We start from the raw sequence: 21,747 nt of genomic DNA on the forward strand, positions 1-21,747 counted from the left end.
TGTATTTGAAGCAAATATCCCATATTGTATTATTATTTTAGAGATAGAATATCACATATTAAACACAATTTTAAATTTAGTTTTAGTCAAAATAGCATTAATAACAATTTTAACATTACTGAAACTAGACAGAATCTAGTATAAAATTATAATATAGCAAACAAATAATAATACCTCTGCTTAAACCATTTTTCTAATTAACAGGTGAATTTCATTATTTTTAAGGCTTGCTTTACTCCTACTAGTAAATGCTACAAATATAGAGATATGTTTCAGTCCCTCTACTTAACCAAATTCTAGTTAATAAAAGGGTTTCTGAATTTAATTTAGCTGTATGCAAACATTTATAAATATACTTGGTAGCTTTATAGAACATTACAAAGAATTACTCTTGAATCTTAAAAATATAAACAAGTTAAACATAACCAAAAAATCAGATTATATGAATACAATCATTTGACAGATAAAGCTTTTAAGTCCTTTAACACTAAGTTGTCTTTTTTAAAGATATGACTTAATACTGTTTGGAGATTCTAAGTAGTATAGGAGAAATATTGAGCAACCATAGCAATCTATCTGTATTTCACCACACATTGTCATATTTTCTGCCAAAGTTTTTGCAAAAAGGTGAGATGTGACTATTATGTGAAACTTTTAAGAAAGATTGTGCCAATATTACTTATAAAATCAATATTACTAAACAATGTTTGTTGCAAGATTAGGAAGCCCAGAATACTCTTGAATTTATGTTAATGTTGACTGGTGACCATTCTACAGTTACTCAATGAAATATAAGTAAGAATAATATAATGAAAAGTATTTTCTGTATGTAGTTGGACATTTAATACATGGATTCATTTTATGCAGATCTTAAGATCTTATATAATGGCACCAAACAGTGTCCTATAAAAGGCTATGATTTTAAACTACAGAATTTAGTTTCAATTACAAATTGGGGGTTTGGATTTGATCCCAAATAAGAAATGACTGTTTTAGGATTGTTTAATTTTTCATCTCATGTGTAAAAACTTTTTCCCCAGATTTTTTTAGGGGATGATGTCTGTATGACCATGGCATCAGAGAGAGTCCATATAATATTAATGTCCTAGGAATACATTTATAATTGTTTTCTCAAGTACTACTTTTCTCTTAGATTTTTTTTCTTTTGCTATTACTTTTAAACTTTGGTTCTGAACTTTTTTTTTCTGTTTATATATAAAAATGAAATAAACGGTCCAATAGACTGAAAATGCATTTCTTCATCTGGTTAGAATTAAACACACCACTCCGTATCCAACAAAACCCATTTACTTCTCAAAGTTTCTGAAAGGCTACTTACATTGCGCTGTCTCCAAGTTCTTCATAGAGATGTGCCCCTGGAGGTGGTGGGGGTGGCGGAGGCGCTGCCATGGGAGCCGGCGCTGGTGCTGCTGGCTTTGGTGCAGGTAGTGCAGATTGAATTCGTGCTGTCTTGGTGCATTCAGCTTGCCGTCTTGGGTAAAGTAAGATTGTATTGTAAAATTCTTTTTAGAAATAATATGCTTTTTAGCAAGCTATCTTAATAATGATGTTCAGTTATCAGAGGAGCCCACTTATAATATTTTACATAATTATTTGAACTCATAAAATGATACTGTGACAAAAGCATTCTCATAAATATCACTGACTTATACTTGTCCTTCAGTTCTTTAAAATATTTGCTCCTTGAAGAAGGGGGGAAATTAATAGGAGTACTTGCAAGATAAATTAAGTAATAATTTTAAAGTTACAGCTAAAGGAAATAAGTTGTAGTATTGTATGATTGCATAGTAGGGTGACTATAGATAACACTAATGCAGTGTATATTTTGAAAAAGTAGGAAAAAAAGGATTTTTAATGTTTTTACACAAATAAACTATATGTATTTGAAGATACAGATAAGCTTACCCTGAATTCAACATTACACAATATATGTATATATAAAAACAATAACTGGAACTCCATCAATATGTACAATTTTATATGTCCATTAAAATTTTAAAAATAATTGTATAACTGTATTGCATAATTAAAAGTTTAATGGATATCTTCATTAAATGAGGCATATAAAAGATATTTTTCCTTTATTTTTCATCTATTTTGAGAAAAGTTATTTAAAAACTGTTCAAATACTTTTGACATTACTTCACAGAGGCTGTGAGGTGTGCACATACAGAAGGGAGATTTGGTTAGATGTTGTATTTTCTTTTTATTCTTAGGAATACTTGTTATTCTTGTGTTAGAGATGGATCACTGTTTTTTTTTTATTATTATGGGCACATATTGCTAAAGGGTACAAATGATTAGAACACTTTATTTCATATTTACTTCAGTTATATCCAATTCTAAAATCAGCTCAATTCCATATATATCAAACCAAAGAGTGAACAACTATTATAAATGCCAGTCAAATAATTAGTACATAGTTTTGAACAGGATGACCACTTGATCAACATGATATATGGTTTCTATTTTTCTATTACATAAAATCATGTGCAAAATATCCATAATTATACTTACACTTTAAACCTGTTTAGGAAAGCAATGAGTAAGAAAAAAGAGAAAACTACATTAGAGATATTGTGCTCATAATATTTTAACATATAACTTATTCTAAATCATGAATAATTTACTGGTTAAACTCATAGTGACCATTAATGATATAGTAGGGAGACTAAGGATTTCAATTCAAAAAGTGAAAGTGGGAAGCACTTCATTATTACCATTATAGTTATAAAAGGGGCTAAAACATTCATTACAGGAAAATAAATAAATGAGCTAAATGGAATAGGAAAAACTGGATTAAAACACAGTGACATGAATTTCAATTCTAACAGAAATGAAAAATTGAAGATGATCTGGTCTTTCTAATTGACTTGTTGGTTCACTCAGCTTGAAGAAAATTAAAGGAATGAAGTGAGTCTTACAGGAAGCACTGATTACACTCTTGGCCTTACTTTGAAGCTGAAATTGGAAGGTAGAACTGCAGAGTATCAAATTCATTACAATTTTCATCATATTTGCTTTGTACTTTTTTATACCTAGCAAATTCCAAAGACACATCATAATATAAAAGAATAGCTAGCCATTTTAATCTTATTTACAGGCAAAATTTGAAGGTACAAACATTAGGTCTTTACATGTTAGAATTTTTCTTTGATATATGAGCAGAGCAAAACTCATTTTGTGTGATTCTGTTAATCTACAAAAAAAAGTAATAACTGAAATAAATGTGTACTAAAAATAAAATTAAATAATCATCTATAAAACATTTAAATATAAGCATCTTAATTTTTTTTAATTTCAGACTGCTGATAATATCACATGAATGCTTCAGTTTTGATCACTGTATTGCATGTCAAATATAAGAACGTTTCTCACTAATTTTCTTTCCTATCAGGATATAAAATTGCTCCTTTGGGAAAAAGATGGATGAAAAAGGACAACTAACAATACAGAATAAACTTGAAAATTAATATTGGATCTTTTAAGGTCCTCAGGGACCACTTGAGCCACATCCCCAGCCCTAACTTCTTGACCAGCTTTCTATTTTTTTTTCAGTAGAGATATATTTAAAATGTGTATGCATCAGTCACAAAGTTTCTGATACCTAATATCAAATCAAGGATATTGCTAGGATATTGCCTTAACTATATACATTTAAATAGTAATAATTACTTGATTATTTTGAAGGGTCAAATAACTTTTTAAGCACAGATATTATAAATGGAAGAGTTTCACTGTAGGAAATTGAAAATTAAGGCTCTACTCAGTCAAAACATGTTACCAGCTATTATAAGACAGCTTAGATCAAGGAAGGAAGAAACCACATGGAGAATTACATGTGATATGCTATGATTTTATTATGATTTTGTTAACACTATCATCATCTGCATGGAGGTAAATTTAGCCATATGGATGAAAACCTATCATGGAAATATGTGAGGTTTCATACCTTTGTTTGGAACTTTGTAAAATGGGTATATGGATATAAGATTATATTGTTATATTCTCTAGGATACTTATGAGCTTCTCTCAGGAGGGATTTAATCCAAAGAATGAATAAAACCACAGGAAATAAACTAATCCTCCTACTGAATGAGATTATATTAGGAGCACAGGGACCTTGAGCTGTACATGAGAAGCTTGTGGAAAGCTTGTAATGTTTTCCTTTTGAGTAAGGTGATTTGGTTCAAAAAAGATAAAGCAATCCCAGAATGGTTGAATTACCAATATTTTTCAACTACAAAGCCACATTACAAGAGATGATTTTCTATAGGTCTTCAAAGAACAATCCATGTTTAGTGTCCTTGAATACTTACTGTCTGTAGCTGACTAAGACCACCAAGATGGCAGGAATACAGCAGAGGATGATGATGAAGGCCAGAGCCAACAGAGCCCCTTCTGTGTATCCTAAACTTTCTCCTCGCTTTTTAATGCTGGTCACTGCCTCTGGAGTCCGGATCTGCAGAATGCGGCCTCCTTCCCCATAATATGGTTGAAAATCTTTATTGATATCAAGCAGCTTGCCATCCAAAAATCTTTATGATTAGATAAATAGTAAAATTAATGACACTAGAAAAGAAAGGGCCATTTTAAAATGAAATAATACTATAAAATATTTTATTATCTTTAATTTTAAAACAAACAGAGTGTTATGAATAATAAAGGTATTACACTGTGGAGGAGAATCAAGGAATGGAATAATTATCACTTATTGTATACGAAGAATCAGCAATAAAGAAGAGTTAAGTATATATCTGTATAAATCAATGCTGTTAATGATAATGTCCCTTACTTTCAATATCACTAAACCTCCAACATCAAAATAATTGACATCATTAAGGTATTCAGATGGAGTATAATATAGTATTCCAAAGTAGATAGCACTGTTTAAAATTATATTCATTCATTTTCTCTTGTGTCTTCAAGATGATCTTGAAGACACACAATACTGATGGACTACAGCCAAGATTCTGACACCATTATGGAAATAAGTCTGAGACTCCAACCTAAATCTTGAGATTCACAATAAACGTTTTCTACCACATCATCTTAAATGCCAACATTCTCAAACCTCAAAGTGAAACAATGTTTTATAGGAAGAACATGAACAAATATTTTTTCTACCTGGGAAAAAAAAGATTAAATCAATGATACAGGTAGAAATTATTGTAGTCAGGAAGACAAGAAATAGTGGCCAAGTTAATCCAATTATTCTTGAAAATCTTTCCTCTAAATAACACTATGTTAACTATAGATATTACACTGTCAAGGAGAATCAAGGAATAATTATCACTTAATCTTATTATTTGGCTATATATTTTATACTGTGATTAGTAGGCAGTATATTTTTTCAAAATTCCTGGGTAACTTCTTTACAGACTTTTATAAATGTTAAAATCAGTACACTTATATTCCTAATACTACAGAACCACAAGATGTTTAAGTTATTCTTAATTCTTTAGGATTTTTTATTTAAAGTCCAATGTTTTAATATTAAAAATTGGAAAAAATGAAATGTTTCAAGAAAAAGAAAATTACACATGGCTCTGTGATGCAAAGCAACTGTACTCACTGCTAAGATCTAGGTATACTAAAAAATCATTTTTTAATTAAAAATGTTATAACATTTTGATTATAAAGCATAAAAGAGTAAAAATATTTTAAAATTGTGTTTACTAATACAAAATTACCATCCTTAAGTTGAAAACCATGGAAAACATAAAGACTTGTGAAAAAAAAGCTTTAAATGGCTCTAAATTTTATCATCAAAATATAAAATGGTAGTTACCAAAGACTAGGGAGAGCAGAAAGGTGAGAAAATGAGGAAAGGTTGACCACTGAGCCATACCCCTATCCTTATTTTGTGTTACATTTAGAGACAGAGTCTCAATGAGTTGCTTAGCATCTTGCTTTTGCTCAGACTGGCTGTGAACTCTTGATCCTCCTGCCTCCGTCTCCCAAGAGGCTGGGATTATAGGAGTGCCCCCTGGCATCAGGTACAAGTAAAATATTCTAATTATCTCTTGCATAGTAGGATGACCATAAATATTATGGAATTTATATTTCAAAAAGCTTGAAGAAAGGATTCTGAATATTTTCACTATAAGGAAACGATATGTTTAAGAAGATAGGTACGTTTAACTTGATTTAAGCAACATACCATACATTATAGGAAAACATCCACAATTCCCCAGAACACACATAATTTTCTCTTGTATCAAATTTAAAAATAGCCAAATGTCATGTTTTTGCACTTTTACAGTGTATTTATGCCTTTTTGAAACTATTTGTTCTAATTTTCAGCATGACCATGCAAATTTTAAATTTATTTAAAACCCCGTTCAGAACTTTCATATATGAAAACAAGATGCTTGGTATCAGATGAATTCCGATAGCTAGTTTATTAGTCTTCCAATTTAAGAAACCTAATGGCCCAGATAATTCAATTTTGGTTTTAAAGCTACATACTTTCTTAACTTAAATTTTCATACTGCAATATAATACAATTAGGATGCCTTTTAAAAACATATCTGGAATTTATAGATGAAAAATAAACCTTTTATAACAATTTTCCTAGATGATTTTTACATGTAGAACAATATAGTAAAGTTTTAATCATTTTGTTTGATATTTTTATCAGACAAAGAAATATATTCTCAATGAAGTATAGATTAAGAATTGAATCACAAGAAATATATTTTTTTAAACTGGGAAAGATCAGAACCAGAAGATGATCATTACTTGCAGGGATAATCTGCCCCTTTCAAATGGAATTGATTTGACAGATATCAATTTATTGGACTCTTGTTCAAACTATGTAAGAAGAATTCTTATTCATACAGGTGTTCCCCTTTGAACTGTTATCTAGACTACTGATCTACTTTTTGTACATTTAGAGCAGCTTGACTAGTTAAATATTTTTGAGTCAAAACATTTTTTTTCTTACAACATGGTGAATTTTGTTTTATTGCTCTTTGGAATTTTATCAGGCAAATAAGATGTATTTTATAAAGCCATAAAAGAAAATGAGAAAAAAAATAAGCTAATATTTTGATAAACTAGTATGTGTATATTCGTTGTAAGATTAAAGCAACAGAAACCCACAAATAAAGAGGCATTTTTACTCTCTCTGAAACTCTTTTCCATGGATGTATACAAGAGAGATTAGGAACGAGATAAGAGACAAGAGAAAAATTTCATTCATGGTGCAACAGGAAAGAAAGAATCCTTTAAAGCTGTGGCATGGGCAGAAACACAAGGCCATTTCCCAGAAATGATCTCACACGTGTAAACTATCCCCTTCCCTAGAGTTCAGGTGAAGGTGTACGTTTTACTTTTGCGTAAACCAAAATTGACTATACCTAAAAGAGGAACAGTAGGTTCCCTGGGCCTAGTATCCTTTGAAACAGTACAAAGTAGAGGTTTCATCATGCTGGTTGGGGAAATACAAAGGATTCACACTTGGCAAAAAAAAAAAAAAAAAAAAAAAAAAACCTTATCCAATGCAATGTGTGGCTGTCATAAGATGGAGAGGGCAAAATCTGAAAAACACCAGCCCAATGTCTGAACACAGCTACATAAGGATTAGCTAGATTAGTGTTCCAATATAAGAAATAATGGCCCAGCTAATTCAATTTTGGTTTTGAAAGTACATATATTCTTAACTTAAATTTTCATACTGCAACATAAGGCAATGGGGATGTCTTTTCTGAAACCTATCTGGTTTTTATAGATGATAATCAAAGGAACCCCCATCCCACACCCATCCTTGGATTAAGATTGGAACCAAGCCACATGGAAGAGCAGCATAATACTGCTAGAGAGAAAAGAGGAAGGGGAGGACTGTCTCCATGGCAGAGGACTGCAGGGACCATTAGCAGGGAAGGGTTGAGGAAGGAGTATGAGAACACCCCAGCACTTTAGTCTCTATTCTAAGAATGTGTCAACCACATTCCACCAGGAGAAAATGTGAACTTTGTAACACACTGAAAGTAATGACTATTCCAAAATATAACTCCTGAATAGATTTACTCAACAGAAAAGGGGATGTGTGCATGTACTGACATAAACTCCCCATTAGTTCTTACTGTTTTACATATCTGGTAGTCAACCAAATAAAACACAAATAGACTATAAAAGAAAAGAAGCATACTAGTCAAGTAAGAAAGAAAATAAGAGAACCAGACACAGATAACCTAGATATTGGAAATACCAGAAAGGAACTTGGATACTACTCTGAAGAATACACAATAGAATTCAGGAGAAAGTGGAAAGCATACGTGAACATGGAGAGATTCTGTACAATGTTGGAAACTATAAAAAATAATCTAATGCTAAATGGGAATGCTAAAGATTTCTATTTAAAACACCATTAAGATGAAGAATTTCTTTAATGAACTCATCAATAGGCTTACATAGATGAATCCATAACTTAAAAATAGGGCAAGAAAAAGTCTCCAAACTAAAACACAAAGATAACAGTGGGAGGGGAGGAGCACCAGAATAGAGATCCAAACACCATAAGGAAAACTGGATTCTGATTGCAGTCCCAGAAAGGGAATAAAGAGGAAATGGGGCTTAACAACTATGTGAAGATCCTCAGTATTACTAGCAACATTTATTGAAAACTGTTCTTTCCCCAAGTCTAAATTATTGTTGTCTTTGTCAAGAAGCAGGTGGGTGTAAAGGTGTAGACCTATTTCTGACTCTGTGTTCTGTTCATTGGTCTATGTGTGGTTTGATGGCAGTAGCATGTTTTACAGTATATTTTGAAGCCAGGTAGTGTACTGAGTTTGTTCATTTTGCTTAACATTACTTTGGCTATTCAGGTCTTTTCTGTTTCCATATGAAATTGGACTCTTTCCCCCCGTCCCCCATATCTCTGTGAAGAAGGCTATCACTATTTTGAAAGGGATTGTACTCAATCCGCAGATTGGGGTATTATAACCATTTCCACAATACTCATTCTCATCTAAGAGGAGTATTTCAAAAATGGTTCTAGACTGGGCAAATATAATACACAAAAAGTAGATGATGGTTATTTGAGTCCAGTTTGGAGAAATCAGAAATAACAAATAATTTTAATAAATTTCCCTTTTATGTGATAAAATGTTCTCAAATTGATTATGGTAATGGTTGCACAACTCTGAACACTAAGAACTACTGGATTAAACACCACGTTAAGTGGGTAATTACATGGAATTGCATCTCAAAAATGGTTTAAAAGGTAAGTATTTGAAGAGAAAATTCTGAGGAATATTCTAGAAAGAAAAACAATAAAAATACCAAAAATAAAGAAACAAACAAAAATGTGGGTACAATAAGTTCAAAACAAGATAAAAGTGATATATATTTATTACAGAGAATTAATCAACTCACATATCCACAAATACAAAAAAATCAAAATACCAATAGACTTGCCAAGCAATAGAAATCATTTACATGTCATTAAGAATCATTCCAGTCATTTCCATGTCTGTAAAGTGTTTTATTTTTTGTGTTTGATTAACTTAAAGCCATTTTATAATATTAAGGTTAACTTACTAAAGTAATTATTATTGTTGATGTTATTATTATTTGTTTCTAATCATATGACCTGAGAATTCCAACATCTTCAGTTACTTAGATTTAAGGATAAAGAAAAATTGAAAGAACAACCCTATATCCACTGCCCTGGAGATTAGATAATAATTTAATATTCTGGAATACTTGTCCAGTGTTAAAAACTAAATTTTCAGTAACTTTCATTATTAATCATTATTAATGATGATACGTGTACATTAGCAGCCTTGGAAATCATGTGTGTATAAAATTTTATTGTAAAGTATTTCAAGGAACAATTAAAATGTTAAATGAGACCAGTATTTCTCAGATAGTGGTTCAAGATAAAAACTGGTAAGGCTAAATTTTAATAATTCATGGCAACTCTACCCTCTTCTCAGCATAAACTATGTTTTTAAAATTCATCAGTATTCTCTACTGTTTTTTCCAAATATTGTATCCCTAACATGTTTGACGGTATAATTCAAATTATAATTCCTATTATTTTTCTTTTTAAAACCAGGCATATGTCCCCAAAAAATAGACTTTTTACACTTAGGAAAATCATTCTAAACTCAATCTATTATCAAATTTTACGATAAAAAAAGTTTACATAGAAAACACAGAAAAAGGATGAACATTTTTAAAAGAAGAAAAATTCTAATATTTACAACAGAAAGACTTTCTGTAATTTAGCCCCACATAAATTTTTAAAATAATAAAATGCACAAAATTGGCTTTGTAGGTCTAAATGTTACTTCATTTGGAGAGTGATTTTATAGCCTGAGGGAGTTACCACTTCAGTCATCTCTATTTCCATACAGTGATAAGTGTACTGACTTGCATTAAAATCTCTTAAAATAAATTGTTAAATAACAAACTTAATAACAATGGCTTTTTAAAATTACATTGATATCAAATCATTATGTTCTTGCTAAAATAGAAGCAAAGAATTGTTGTTGATGAACAGACTTAAAACTAAACTAAATTGAGAGTTTATGGATTTTAGTAAAAATGAATAAGTAGGTACTTTCTAAATAAACAAACGTATGTAGACATATATGATACGTGTAAATTTGAACATGAACATGTTTCTAAGCTGGTTGATATGTATAGACAAATTTAAATTCTGAAACCATGACTTTGGGAATAAATTTTGTGTAAGTATGCGTAAATACACAAATAAATATTTTGAATATATGCATATGATCTCATATTCAACATATATTTTAAATTAAAAATGTTTACATTGAATTATAGTCCAAGAATCTGTTAGACACTAGATGTCACTAGAGTAAAGCAGAAAAAGATAGATTTTTTTTTTTTTTTTAAGATTCAACTGCTAGTCATCTTCTCATGCTCTTCTTCCCTACTCTGTTCTTAGTTACTCTCCTTATATCAAAGAAGACATTTGGCATTTGTTTTTTAGGGATTGGCTAGCTTCACTTAGCATGACTAACATTAAACAGGGATGAGAGGTGGGAGGGACAGGGAGAGAGAAGGGAAATTGCTTGGAAATGGAAGGAGACCCTCAGGGTTATACAAAATTACATACAAGAGGAAGTGAGGGGAAAGGGAAAAATAATACAAGGGGGAGAAATGAATTACAGTAGAGGGGGTAGAGAGAGAAGAGGGGAGGGGAGGGGAGGGGAGGGGGGATAGTAGAGGATAGGAAAGGCAGCAGAATACAACAGACATGAGTATGTCAATATGTAAATCAGTGGAAGTGTAACTGATGTGACTCTGCAATCTGTATACGGGGTAAAAATGGGAGTTCATAACCCACTTGAATCAAAGTGTGAAATATGATATATCAAGAACTATGTAATGTTTTGAACAACCAATAAAAAATAAAGAAAGAAAGAAAGAAAATGAAAAAAAAAGATTCAACTGCTAGAATAACATCCAATGGAAAATATGCAGCAGCATTTTATTAGATTCTGACCTCCATTTTTTAAGGATATTTATCTCAAATATTCAAGTTCACTCTAAGGTTACACTGGGATGAAATACACATAGGTATAGTCTTAAATGGGTGTGATTTTTACCTCTGTTCTCCACCCCCAAATCAAGGGGGGGGGAAATATGTACTATAGACATGATTTTTGAGTTGTTGACTCAACGGACTTCTCAGAAAGCTAGATTTCGTCTTAACAGTCAAGTCTACTGAATTGTTGCAGGGAAACTGCTGCTTTAGGAATGTGTATTTTCCTCTCAAACAGGCAAGGTCTTAGAGTAAGAGTGAGGCCCTAACATGAAGGGAATGTGCGCTGTCTGTCTGTCTGTCTGTCTCTCTCTCTTTTCTTTTTCTTTCTTCTTCTTTTTTTCTTCTTTTCTGTATTCTGAGGATCAACCCCATTACCTAACACTCTAGGCAAGCACTCTACCATTGAGTTTATGTATCCAGTCCTAACGTGACCTCAAGGAGTTATTTCTTGCATATAGCAGATTCTTTGTTACCCATATATTCTGAAGTCACTGTAGCTCATACTTGGACTTGAAAACTTAGTGGTGAGGAACCTAGATTTTCTCTGTGATTTATTACTTGCACTTCACTTGCAACAACATTTTGGTGTGTTTTAAACTTTAAGTACTTATAATTAAATTACAACTACCCAGGGTGCTATCATAACCAGAATGATGATGAAAAATGATAATAAAATATACTTACTTAAAAAGTTCATTTCTGTCAATGGCTCTGTTGGTTTGGGGATCAATTGCATAGACAGTCAGGTCACATTTGCTGTAATCTTCTAAAGAAAAGGCATCCCCATGCCGGCGAGCACCAATGGATTCTACCACTACCTTGGCACCAGGAATTTGATCCTGAACATAGCGATCCAAAATCCTATAAATCAAACAAAGTACAAACATGACATTACGATGGGTTTACTAGGGGAAAAAAATCACCCTCAACTTGAAATGACATTTAGGAAATAAAAAATGATGGCAGCCTGGTTTTTGCTAATGTTTACTGAACATGAACCCTTGAAGGAAAGAACAACAACAAAATAAAAGACTTTTTTTTCAGCATTTAACTCCCAGTGATGCTGGAAGTCAAATAAGGTAGAAAAAGGTCATCAACCATGTCCTATTTAAGTCTAGATTTTTGAATTTATGATACCATTTAAGCTTTTATGTGGCTCATGGGAAAGGCCGATATGTTGTACAAATAAAGCTGTCTGTGCTTTAAAGGAGCCAAGGGGGTCTTTGGACTCTTGACCTCACATAGTCAATGTCATAAATTACACCTCCCACCTATGTCTGAAATACCTGGAAGAGCTACATGCTAAGGTATAGGATTAGAATACCTGATTTTTTTAAAGGTACAAAGATCCTGAGGGCATTATAGCAATGAGAAAATGTTGACATATTTTGCGTGGTAAGTTTACAAGGTTAAGATAAAAATATTTCATGCAAATATCAGAAGCTATTTAGGTGAACACAATCAGCTAAGAAATATACCATGTCATATCAGAATAATAATAGAAAAAGCAGATATAATATTAACTAATGGGTAATTTTCTGAAAATTGCAATTCTTCCAATTGTATAACTTGATTTTAATTGAGAATACAATTTACTACCATATAAATATTTTTTTTCTATTTTTCTACATATGGCAATTTCTTGTAGATTAATACTGGAATGAACATTAATTATTTATGAACATTTCAATGTTTAGTGTTTAACTGTATGTGACAAATATGTTTACATTGCCTATACATTCAATGCTCCTGGTGGAGTCCAACTGTGAAATATTTTCTTGGGTAGATAACATATTCTAAAATCCTCTAACACATCTGGAAATAACTTTTGCTTAAGATATCAAATTGACCTACTTTATGCTCTGTTAAAAATAAATTGCCTTAAGAGTTTGGCATGTGCTTGGCTTGCCCTTATTACAAGAACAATCAGGATATTAAACTTTGGAGGAAATGGCTATGCGATTGTATGCCAGGGACGCTGCCAATGGTAGTGAAATGCTCTGTCCATTTGTTTCCACATTTTATAGATGAGTTCAGTTGAAGGTTGTTCATTCTCCTTTTCTCTCATCATCCCACACTCATGGCTTCTTCATCTTACAGAATTGTTTCTGATGAGATTCTTGTGAAGAATCAAGATGCAAACAGTAGTAACATAGCATTGAAGAGCACAAAGCTTGGATTCAGTTTTCACCTTTTACACATCAATGACATCATCTTAGACAAATAATTGTAAGCTCTTAAAGTCTCAGTTTCCTTAAATACAAAATGAAAACATCATTCCTTATATGAAGTTTTGTGTGCATTCAGTGAACTAAAGATTTTACAAAAATCTTTACACATTTTTTTCCAGATAGAAAGGGTTTCACAAATTATAATTATTGATAGTATGATTGTAGCTAGAAATTTGGTTCTAGTATTTGCATTAACAGGTTTCTTCCTTGAATCTAATTAAAAATATTTAATCAATTTGTAAAACTATTAGTAAAGCATATTACTGGTACAACTGAATCACAAATCAAAATCAAACAAATTTGAGTACATGATTTAAAAAAAATTGTAGAATGTGGGCTAGCTGTCCCATTCCTTTAGTTTAACAATTTATATCTTCTGCAGATCCTTTTGGCATTATTTGATATCTTTGGAGGAAATTCCTCATGTATGTATGGATTAACTGTATGCTGTGCTACAATGAAGAAACATTTCTGTTAAGTCTGTATTTTCAACTGTGTTTCAGTGTAATACTGCAAAATCACATTAAGAAAAAATTAGATGTAGAATAAAAAATTGCTGTACTAATTCCTTTAAGATTTCAGAGAATTATAAATCAATGAAGTCTAAAATAAATGATAACATTTAAAACATGCAATAATGCCTTCTTCCTGAACATTATTTTCTTGGAACTTTTGGGATGAAATATATCTTATGATAAAAAGAATGTATCCTAATTCAAATTCTTCCTAAAGTTTTTTCTTATGGAAACCTGAATTAAATACTTTTTTTTTTTTTTTGTACCAGGGATTGAACTCTGAGGCACTCAACCAAAGAGCCACATCCCCAGCCCTATTTTGTATTTTATTTAGACATAGGGTCTCACTGAGTTGCTAAGTGCCTTGCTATTGTTGAGGCTGGCCTTGAATTTGTGATCCTCCTGACTCAGCCTCCCCAGCTGCTGGGATTACATGTGTGTGCCATAGGTCCAACTTAATACTTTTTTATAAAAGCACATTTTATAAAATCTTATTTTCAACCTATTATCGATATTTATTTATTAAGCATTTTCTACATCTATCTTCATTACATATATTGCATATATATAATTTTATTATGTATGCATGTGTTTATTTCACATATACATACATATCTATGTAGATATGTATATATAAATATATGTAAACATATTTAAAGAGAGATAATGTGAAATGGTCTCTATCTAATCTATAATATTTATATCTTTAGAAACAAATCAAAAGAGATGTCTATGAAGATGTTTACACAATGTTAATAATGCTTAGGTTCAGGTGGTATAACTTAAACATTTTTGTGATTTTTCTTATTATTTAGTTTGAATTACTTAGAGTACACATAATAAAAACAATATAGTCATAATTTAAAAAAAAATCTTTTAATTATCCATCTCCTCTCCTTCAATTTCTTTAGGAAAAAATATCCACATGTAAGTCTATATGTTCAGAAATAAAAAAAAAAATGTAAAACAATTAAGCTGGGTATACAGTTATATAACAAAATTACAGGAAAACTCAGGTAAGAGTTAAGTGGGAAGATTTTATTTATTCATTTATACATTCATTCAATATATTGTATGTATATATCACATTATTTTACCCACTCATCTTTCTGTAGATGCATTTGTTGATCCTATAATGAGGTTATTGTGAATAACACTGCAATGAATGTGGGCATGTAGATATTTTTTCAACATCCTGATTTCAGCTCTTTTAGATATATACCTAGAAGTGAGGTGCTAGATCATATGGTAATTATATTTTCTAATTTGGGGGAACCTCCATTCTGTTTTCCACTGTGCTTACATGGCCTGATATTTCAGTGTGTAATTGGTCCATTTTCTCCACAACCTTACCAAAACGTTTCTTTTTTCTCTTTTGGTAACATCCATCCTAATAGTTGTAAGGTGATATCTTATTGTGGTTTTGGTTTGTATTCTCATGATAATTAGACATGTTGAGCACTTTTCACATACCTGTTGTCCATTTGCATGTATTCTTTTGAGAAATGTCTAGTCAAGTCCTATGGCCATTTTTGGCAGGGGTCAGGGGATGTTGCTCTATACAAAAAGTAACTAAATATGAATTTAAATAATTGAATATAAGGTCTGAAACTACAAAATCTAGAAAAACACATAGAAGTAAATGTCTTGACCTTGGTTTTGGGGATGCTTTCTTTAGTATGATAACAAAGTCACAGGCAACAGAAACACAAATATCTAAATGGGAATACTACAAGCTATAAAACTTATGTAGCACAAAAGAAAACTCAGCAAAACAAGAAGGTCACCACCACAGTGAGAGAAAATATTTGCAATCCAAATATCTGAAAAGGGACAATTTCCAAAAATACATAGAAAGTTCTTCTATATCTTTTCTCTCCCTTATCATTGATTTTGCATGATAATTATTTTTGGAAGTATCCCTTAGTTTTATAAAGCTTAATTCAAAGGAACCTAGACTATTTTGGGGGGTTGGGACTGGGGATAGGGCCTATATTTTATAATTACTGAGTAATTTATTATCTGACTCAAAAACACACATAATTTTGGTATCTATAAAAGAATAGTGTTTCCTGGACACAAAGCAAGGAATATAAATTACTCATGGCATTTTCAGGTAAATGGATGGAGTTAGAAAAGATAATGTTAAATGAAGTTAGCCAGTCCCAAAAAACCAAATGCCGAATGTTTTCTCTGATATAAGGAGGCTGATTCATAGTGGGGTAGGGAGAGGGAGCATGGGACAAATAGATGAACTCTAGATAGGGCAGAGGGGTGGGAGGGGAAGAGAGGGGTCATGGGGTTGGAAATTATGGTGGAATGTGATGGACATTATTATCCACAATACGTATATGAAGACATGAATTAGTGTGAATATACTTTGTATACAACCAGAGATATGAAAAATCTCTTGTGCTCTATGTATGTAATAAGAATTGTAATCCATTCTGTTGTCATACATAAAATTAAAAAATTAATTTAAAAAAAAGCATGCTTATTAATTACATTTCCTGTAAAATACCAAACTTGGATTCAGGCAAAATTTCCTCTTAGAGCTAACTAGTGAATTTTACCTATGCCTCGTGTTCCTTGAAAACAGTGATAATTAGGAGTCCTCCTACCCTTCTTTGTTCAGAGAAACCACAGACTGCAAAGAATTCAGCCTTCCTACCATGACTTATATAAGACTCAGGGTGGTCCCTGGTTTATTTATAAGAAAGCCAAACATATTTCAATTCTGTATTTTATGAATGATTAGGTGAATTGTTTTATCACTAATGATTGATAAAATCAAATCAATTTTTTGTTAACCAAACTTTTTAAAAACTTGGTGACTCAGTAGACTTAATGGGTTAAATTTTCTCTTTCCTTGATCCCCTTAGGCTGACCCCCAACCCCCACTTACCCTGATCCCCCCATTACACCAATACCTCATACAACCTCTTCTTTAGTTCCCTGATAAAATAGGCTGATGTCTGGGTAAAACATTCTCTAATATATACTTTATTGTATGGTCATGTTACTTTCCCCACACCCAATTCTTTCTAGCCTCATTTACTCCTCCCTGTAAAAGAAAATCCCTTTCTCCCTAAACTTTGAGATATTTTCAGACCTCTTGGTCAGAGAATTCACCATTACAACAGTCCTCCTTCCACTAGCACATTCTTTCACCTTTCCTACAATAATCCTTTTGAATACCATCTCTTCTTGCTTAAATCCAAATTTGTCTGTATTTGACATAAAATGCAATTATAGAAATTATTACTTCAATTTTCTCTTTATTCTTCCTATATAAGTCTGTGTATCAACAACTAAGACATGTGAAATGCAATGGAGTTTTAGCAAACTCAGTGTGAAGCAAAATAATATTTATTATTCCCTTTTCTGTCCCAATGTGTTATGGACTTCATGTTTGCATCCATCTAAACTTTACATGTGAAGGTCCTAATCTCCCACTGTGGCTGTATTTGGATATGAGCTCTCCAGAAAAACAATAAGGTTAAATGAGGTCCTAAGGGTGGAGCCTTGATCTAATGTCTTTAGAAGAAGAGGCACTAGGAAGCTCCCTTCTCCCTCCAAAGGAGTACTCAATGAGAGTACTCAACCAAAAGGGAGAGCCCTCACCAGGCATTCACCTTACTGCACCTTGATATTGGACTTCCACAGATCTCTAGAACTGTGAGAAAATAAATATCTGCTGTTAAAGACACCTAGTCTGTAACATTGTCATGGCAGTCTGAGCAGACTAAGATGCAGTGTGAGCCAGCCAAGAGGTCCCCAAATCTCTGATTGTATTTGTCAAATTTCTTTCAGTTAATTTGTGTGAAATCTGGTCAACACTACTTAATTATAATTAAAAACTGTTCAAGCAAACTGTAAAATAATAAGTAATGTCTAAACCATTTCTTTTGCTGCCACTAAAAATAGCAGTAACAAACAAGCCCTAACCAATTGAAGATTTTTGCTCCCTGTTAATGAAATGCCATCCTGTGTACTGTGACTCATGGGAAGATAGAGTCACAGGCTGCTTGAATCAGTTATTTCTATCACACACAAAAAATTATGCTTAAGACTGTGCTATCTATGACATAGGAATTGCATATAATATTCATTAAAGCCAAAAAGAAGACATTATTTCTTGTCTGACTGGCATTTATTTTCTTTCCCTGAAAACAGTCTGATTTTGATTTGAGAAATTAACCTTGTCTCCAACAGTCACACCTTGCAAGACATAAATCAGGAATCTTGTAGTCCCCTAGTTCCAGGTCAAAACAGACTACATGTGACCCAAACCATGTCACTCATTCTTTCAAAGTTGGTTCTAGAATCAAAGAGAAAGAGTTTTATATAATTGAAATTTGTCCTTGTAAGATATGTCTTCACCAGGTGGACATTGCCTATAAACTATTCTTAGAGTTCTTGCTTCTCTAGCCTTTAGAGTTGCCCTTGGTATTAAAACATTTTCCACTTCTTTCAATTCTCTTAGTGAATTGAACTACCAACAATCTTCCAATACATGTCATTTTGTTAAAGTGAGTCTGAATTTATTGTACATTGGAACTAACATTATGCATTTTAAAATATAGCAATACCAAAGCACAAATTATTTTTTAATTGTTTCATGGCAGTAATATGTGTACGTTTGTCCTGGTCTCTAGTTCAATCTGTCTTTGTGATTCTAATGATCACACATTTTGCCTTATGCTTAAAGATGCAATGATTACTACATAATTTGATAGAAAATTGTTTATTTGATTTGCCTTGCATCAAAACTGCCCAAACTTGGAAGCAACAAATAATACTTCAGTAGGTGAATGACAAATAAACTGTGGAGCATCCAGTCAGTAGAATATTATTCAGTGCTAAAAGGAATGAGTAATCCATCACTAAAAATGTGGAGCAATCTAAACTATTACTAAGTCAAAGACGCAAACTTGAGAAGGCTCCATACTGCATATTTCCAACTATAATTTTCCCTCAGTATCCATGGGGGATTGGTTCCAGGATGCCTGTGAACTTCAAAACTTCTGAATGTTCTATACTGCTGTAGAAAATTACCTACTCTTTCCACACAGCTTATTAATACCTTCCTATATACTTTGAAATATATCTAGATTTTTATGATATATAATATAAGGTAAAGCCCATGTAAATATTTATTTTGCTACATTGTTTAGGGAGTAAACAAGAAAAAAATGTCTATACTTATCCAGTAAAGAATATTTTGGTTTTAGTTTTGATCTGCTATTGGTTGGACCCACCAATACAAAGAGAAAATTATGTGCATCTTACAAAAGACAAAACTAAGAATACATTTAAAAGTTCAGTACTTGCTAGGGATTGTGTGGGAGAAGGATGAACAGATGGAACACAGAGAATTTTTAAGGCAGTGAAAATACTGTGTGATATTTTAATGGGGTATATGTCATTATACATTGTATAAATCCAGATAACGTAGAGTACCAAGAAAGAACCTAATTCAAACTATGACTCTTGAATGATTATGTGTTATACAGGTTCAACTGTCACAAATGTACTGCTATAAGGGGAAGATGTTGATAATGAAGAAGGGTATGCAGTATGGGGCATGAGACATAGGGGAAATCTCTGTATTTTCCTCTTAATTTTACTATGAACCAAAAATTACTCTAAAAACAACAAAAAATCTTTAAAAATTCATTAAAAACAACCTGCTGATATTAGAAAATAGTAGTGCACCAAAAACATTAGATATTCAAAGTCTGAACAAGATAAGTTGGAAAATTGTGTGTAATAAAATGTTCTGGGCAATGGGAGCTTTGAAATGGAAGAAAAGAGCATTTATTATTTGAAAGAATTTTTGAAGATGAAGTCTTCCATTGCACAATGTGTAGAATACATTTAATGAAATGAATTCTGTGTGAAAGAAAGAGCATGTTGGAAATATCACTCTTAAAAATATGTTTGGAAAAGCCAGGCACAGTTGTGCATGCCTGTAATCCCAGAGACTTGGGAGGCTGAGGCAGGAGCACTGCAAGTTCAAGGCTAGACTTGACAACTTGGTGAGACTCTGTCTCAAAATTAAAAAAAAAAAAAAAGGGACTTTGTACATACCTCATGGTTAAGCACCCATGGGTTCAATCCCTAATACCAAAAAAAAAAAAAAAAAAAATTTGGATATGTGAAAAACAGTTGGGTGTGGAAAATCCCTAGAAATAAATAAGTTAAAATCAGGAACAATGTCATTTAGCATTATTCATTATTTATGATATATATATTCTAAATTATATAAAATATATATATACAATATGATATTCACTGTTTATAAGGTACTGGTTTATGTGGTAGGAATGTAGCAATAAACAATGGCAAAATTAATTGACTTCAAAAATTTTGTAAGCTTTGCCAGTTGTTTGATACCATTAATTATCCAGTATGGGGTACACAGGACTTTTTTTTTCTTAGTTCTACTGCTTTTATTTTATGCACATACAGGAAGAAACTATGGTATATATACTTTTAAAATAAATGAATTTGTTCAACATAGTAAAAAATCAACAATATTACCTTTTCATCAGCAGGTATAGAGAAAAACACAGTAGTGTGGACTGTGCATTCTACTACTTCTAGGTTATTTAAGTATTATGTAGATTCAGGTAGAAACAAAATAAATGACAACATAACCATTATATTTACTATAAAAGAATAAATTAAAGGTGGCTGACCACCAAAATAATTGCCCTGAATTTACATTGTTGATAGCAACTTATTTATTTAAAACACAAATACTATAGTCAAATATATTACAGAATAGTGTCCAAGTATGGCAAACTTCCTCAGAACAAAAGAACTGGCTTTACTTGATCTCCTAAGAAGTGAAAAACTAGCAAAATAATTAGAATAATTGCAATAATTATTGAATAAAAATCAAATTTTAATTTAGAGTTTCATTGTTACACTGGAAGATCTACAACATACCCACAATATTTATATAATTATGTTCTGCATTTTAAAACTGAAAAATTCTAAGGAACTATGTCAGTATAGATAATATAAGCTTTGTTATGGGAACATATTTAGTGTGCTACCATATTCTAAATTATATAAAATATAAAATTTTAAGCAGATTTTTAGAATAAACTTTGAAAACATGTTAACTTTTTTTCCTAAGAAAATTCCTTTATTTAAAATCAGAACTAAGGTTTTGAATAAAAACTGGCTCTCTTGTTCTTGAACCAAGTTATTTTAGGTACCTATCCCTGAATTTAAATTTACAGCATCAACTTAATCAGTTTCATATATACATGCATCTTCAATTGGATTCAGCCATATATTGCATTATACAAAACTAAAGTGTAAGGTCTTAATTAAAATAATTGCATAGCTGAGACAGATATTTACTTATGGTTGATTTAACTTTCATTTTTTACCCTAAAATTATTATAACATCCATATTCTAAATTACCCATCA

At 31.7% G+C, this 21,747-nt stretch overlaps 1 protein-coding gene across 12 annotated transcripts in view; it reads right to left on the reverse strand.

Annotated features, from left to right (window-relative positions):
• Positions 1 to 21,747, reverse strand: part of PCDH15 (protocadherin related 15) — a gene marked incomplete at both ends in the record, with an annotated part of 726,342 nt that overhangs the window by 18,727 nt on the left and 685,868 nt on the right. For all 12 annotated transcript variants that reach the window (XM_081268810.1, XM_081268808.1, XM_081268818.1 and 9 more), the window contains 3 exons: positions 1,340 to 1,492; positions 4,341 to 4,559; positions 12,236 to 12,412. In XM_081268810.1, the coding sequence (XP_081124936.1) occupies positions 1,340 to 1,492; positions 4,341 to 4,559; positions 12,236 to 12,412 (549 nt within the window). The remainder of the gene's footprint in view (positions 1 to 1,339; positions 1,493 to 4,340; positions 4,560 to 12,235; positions 12,413 to 21,747) is intronic.

Source organism: Spermophilus citellus (genome assembly GCF_964194105.1).
Source record: "Spermophilus citellus genome assembly, chromosome: 15".
NCBI lineage: Eukaryota > Metazoa > Chordata > Mammalia > Rodentia > Sciuridae > Spermophilus > Spermophilus citellus.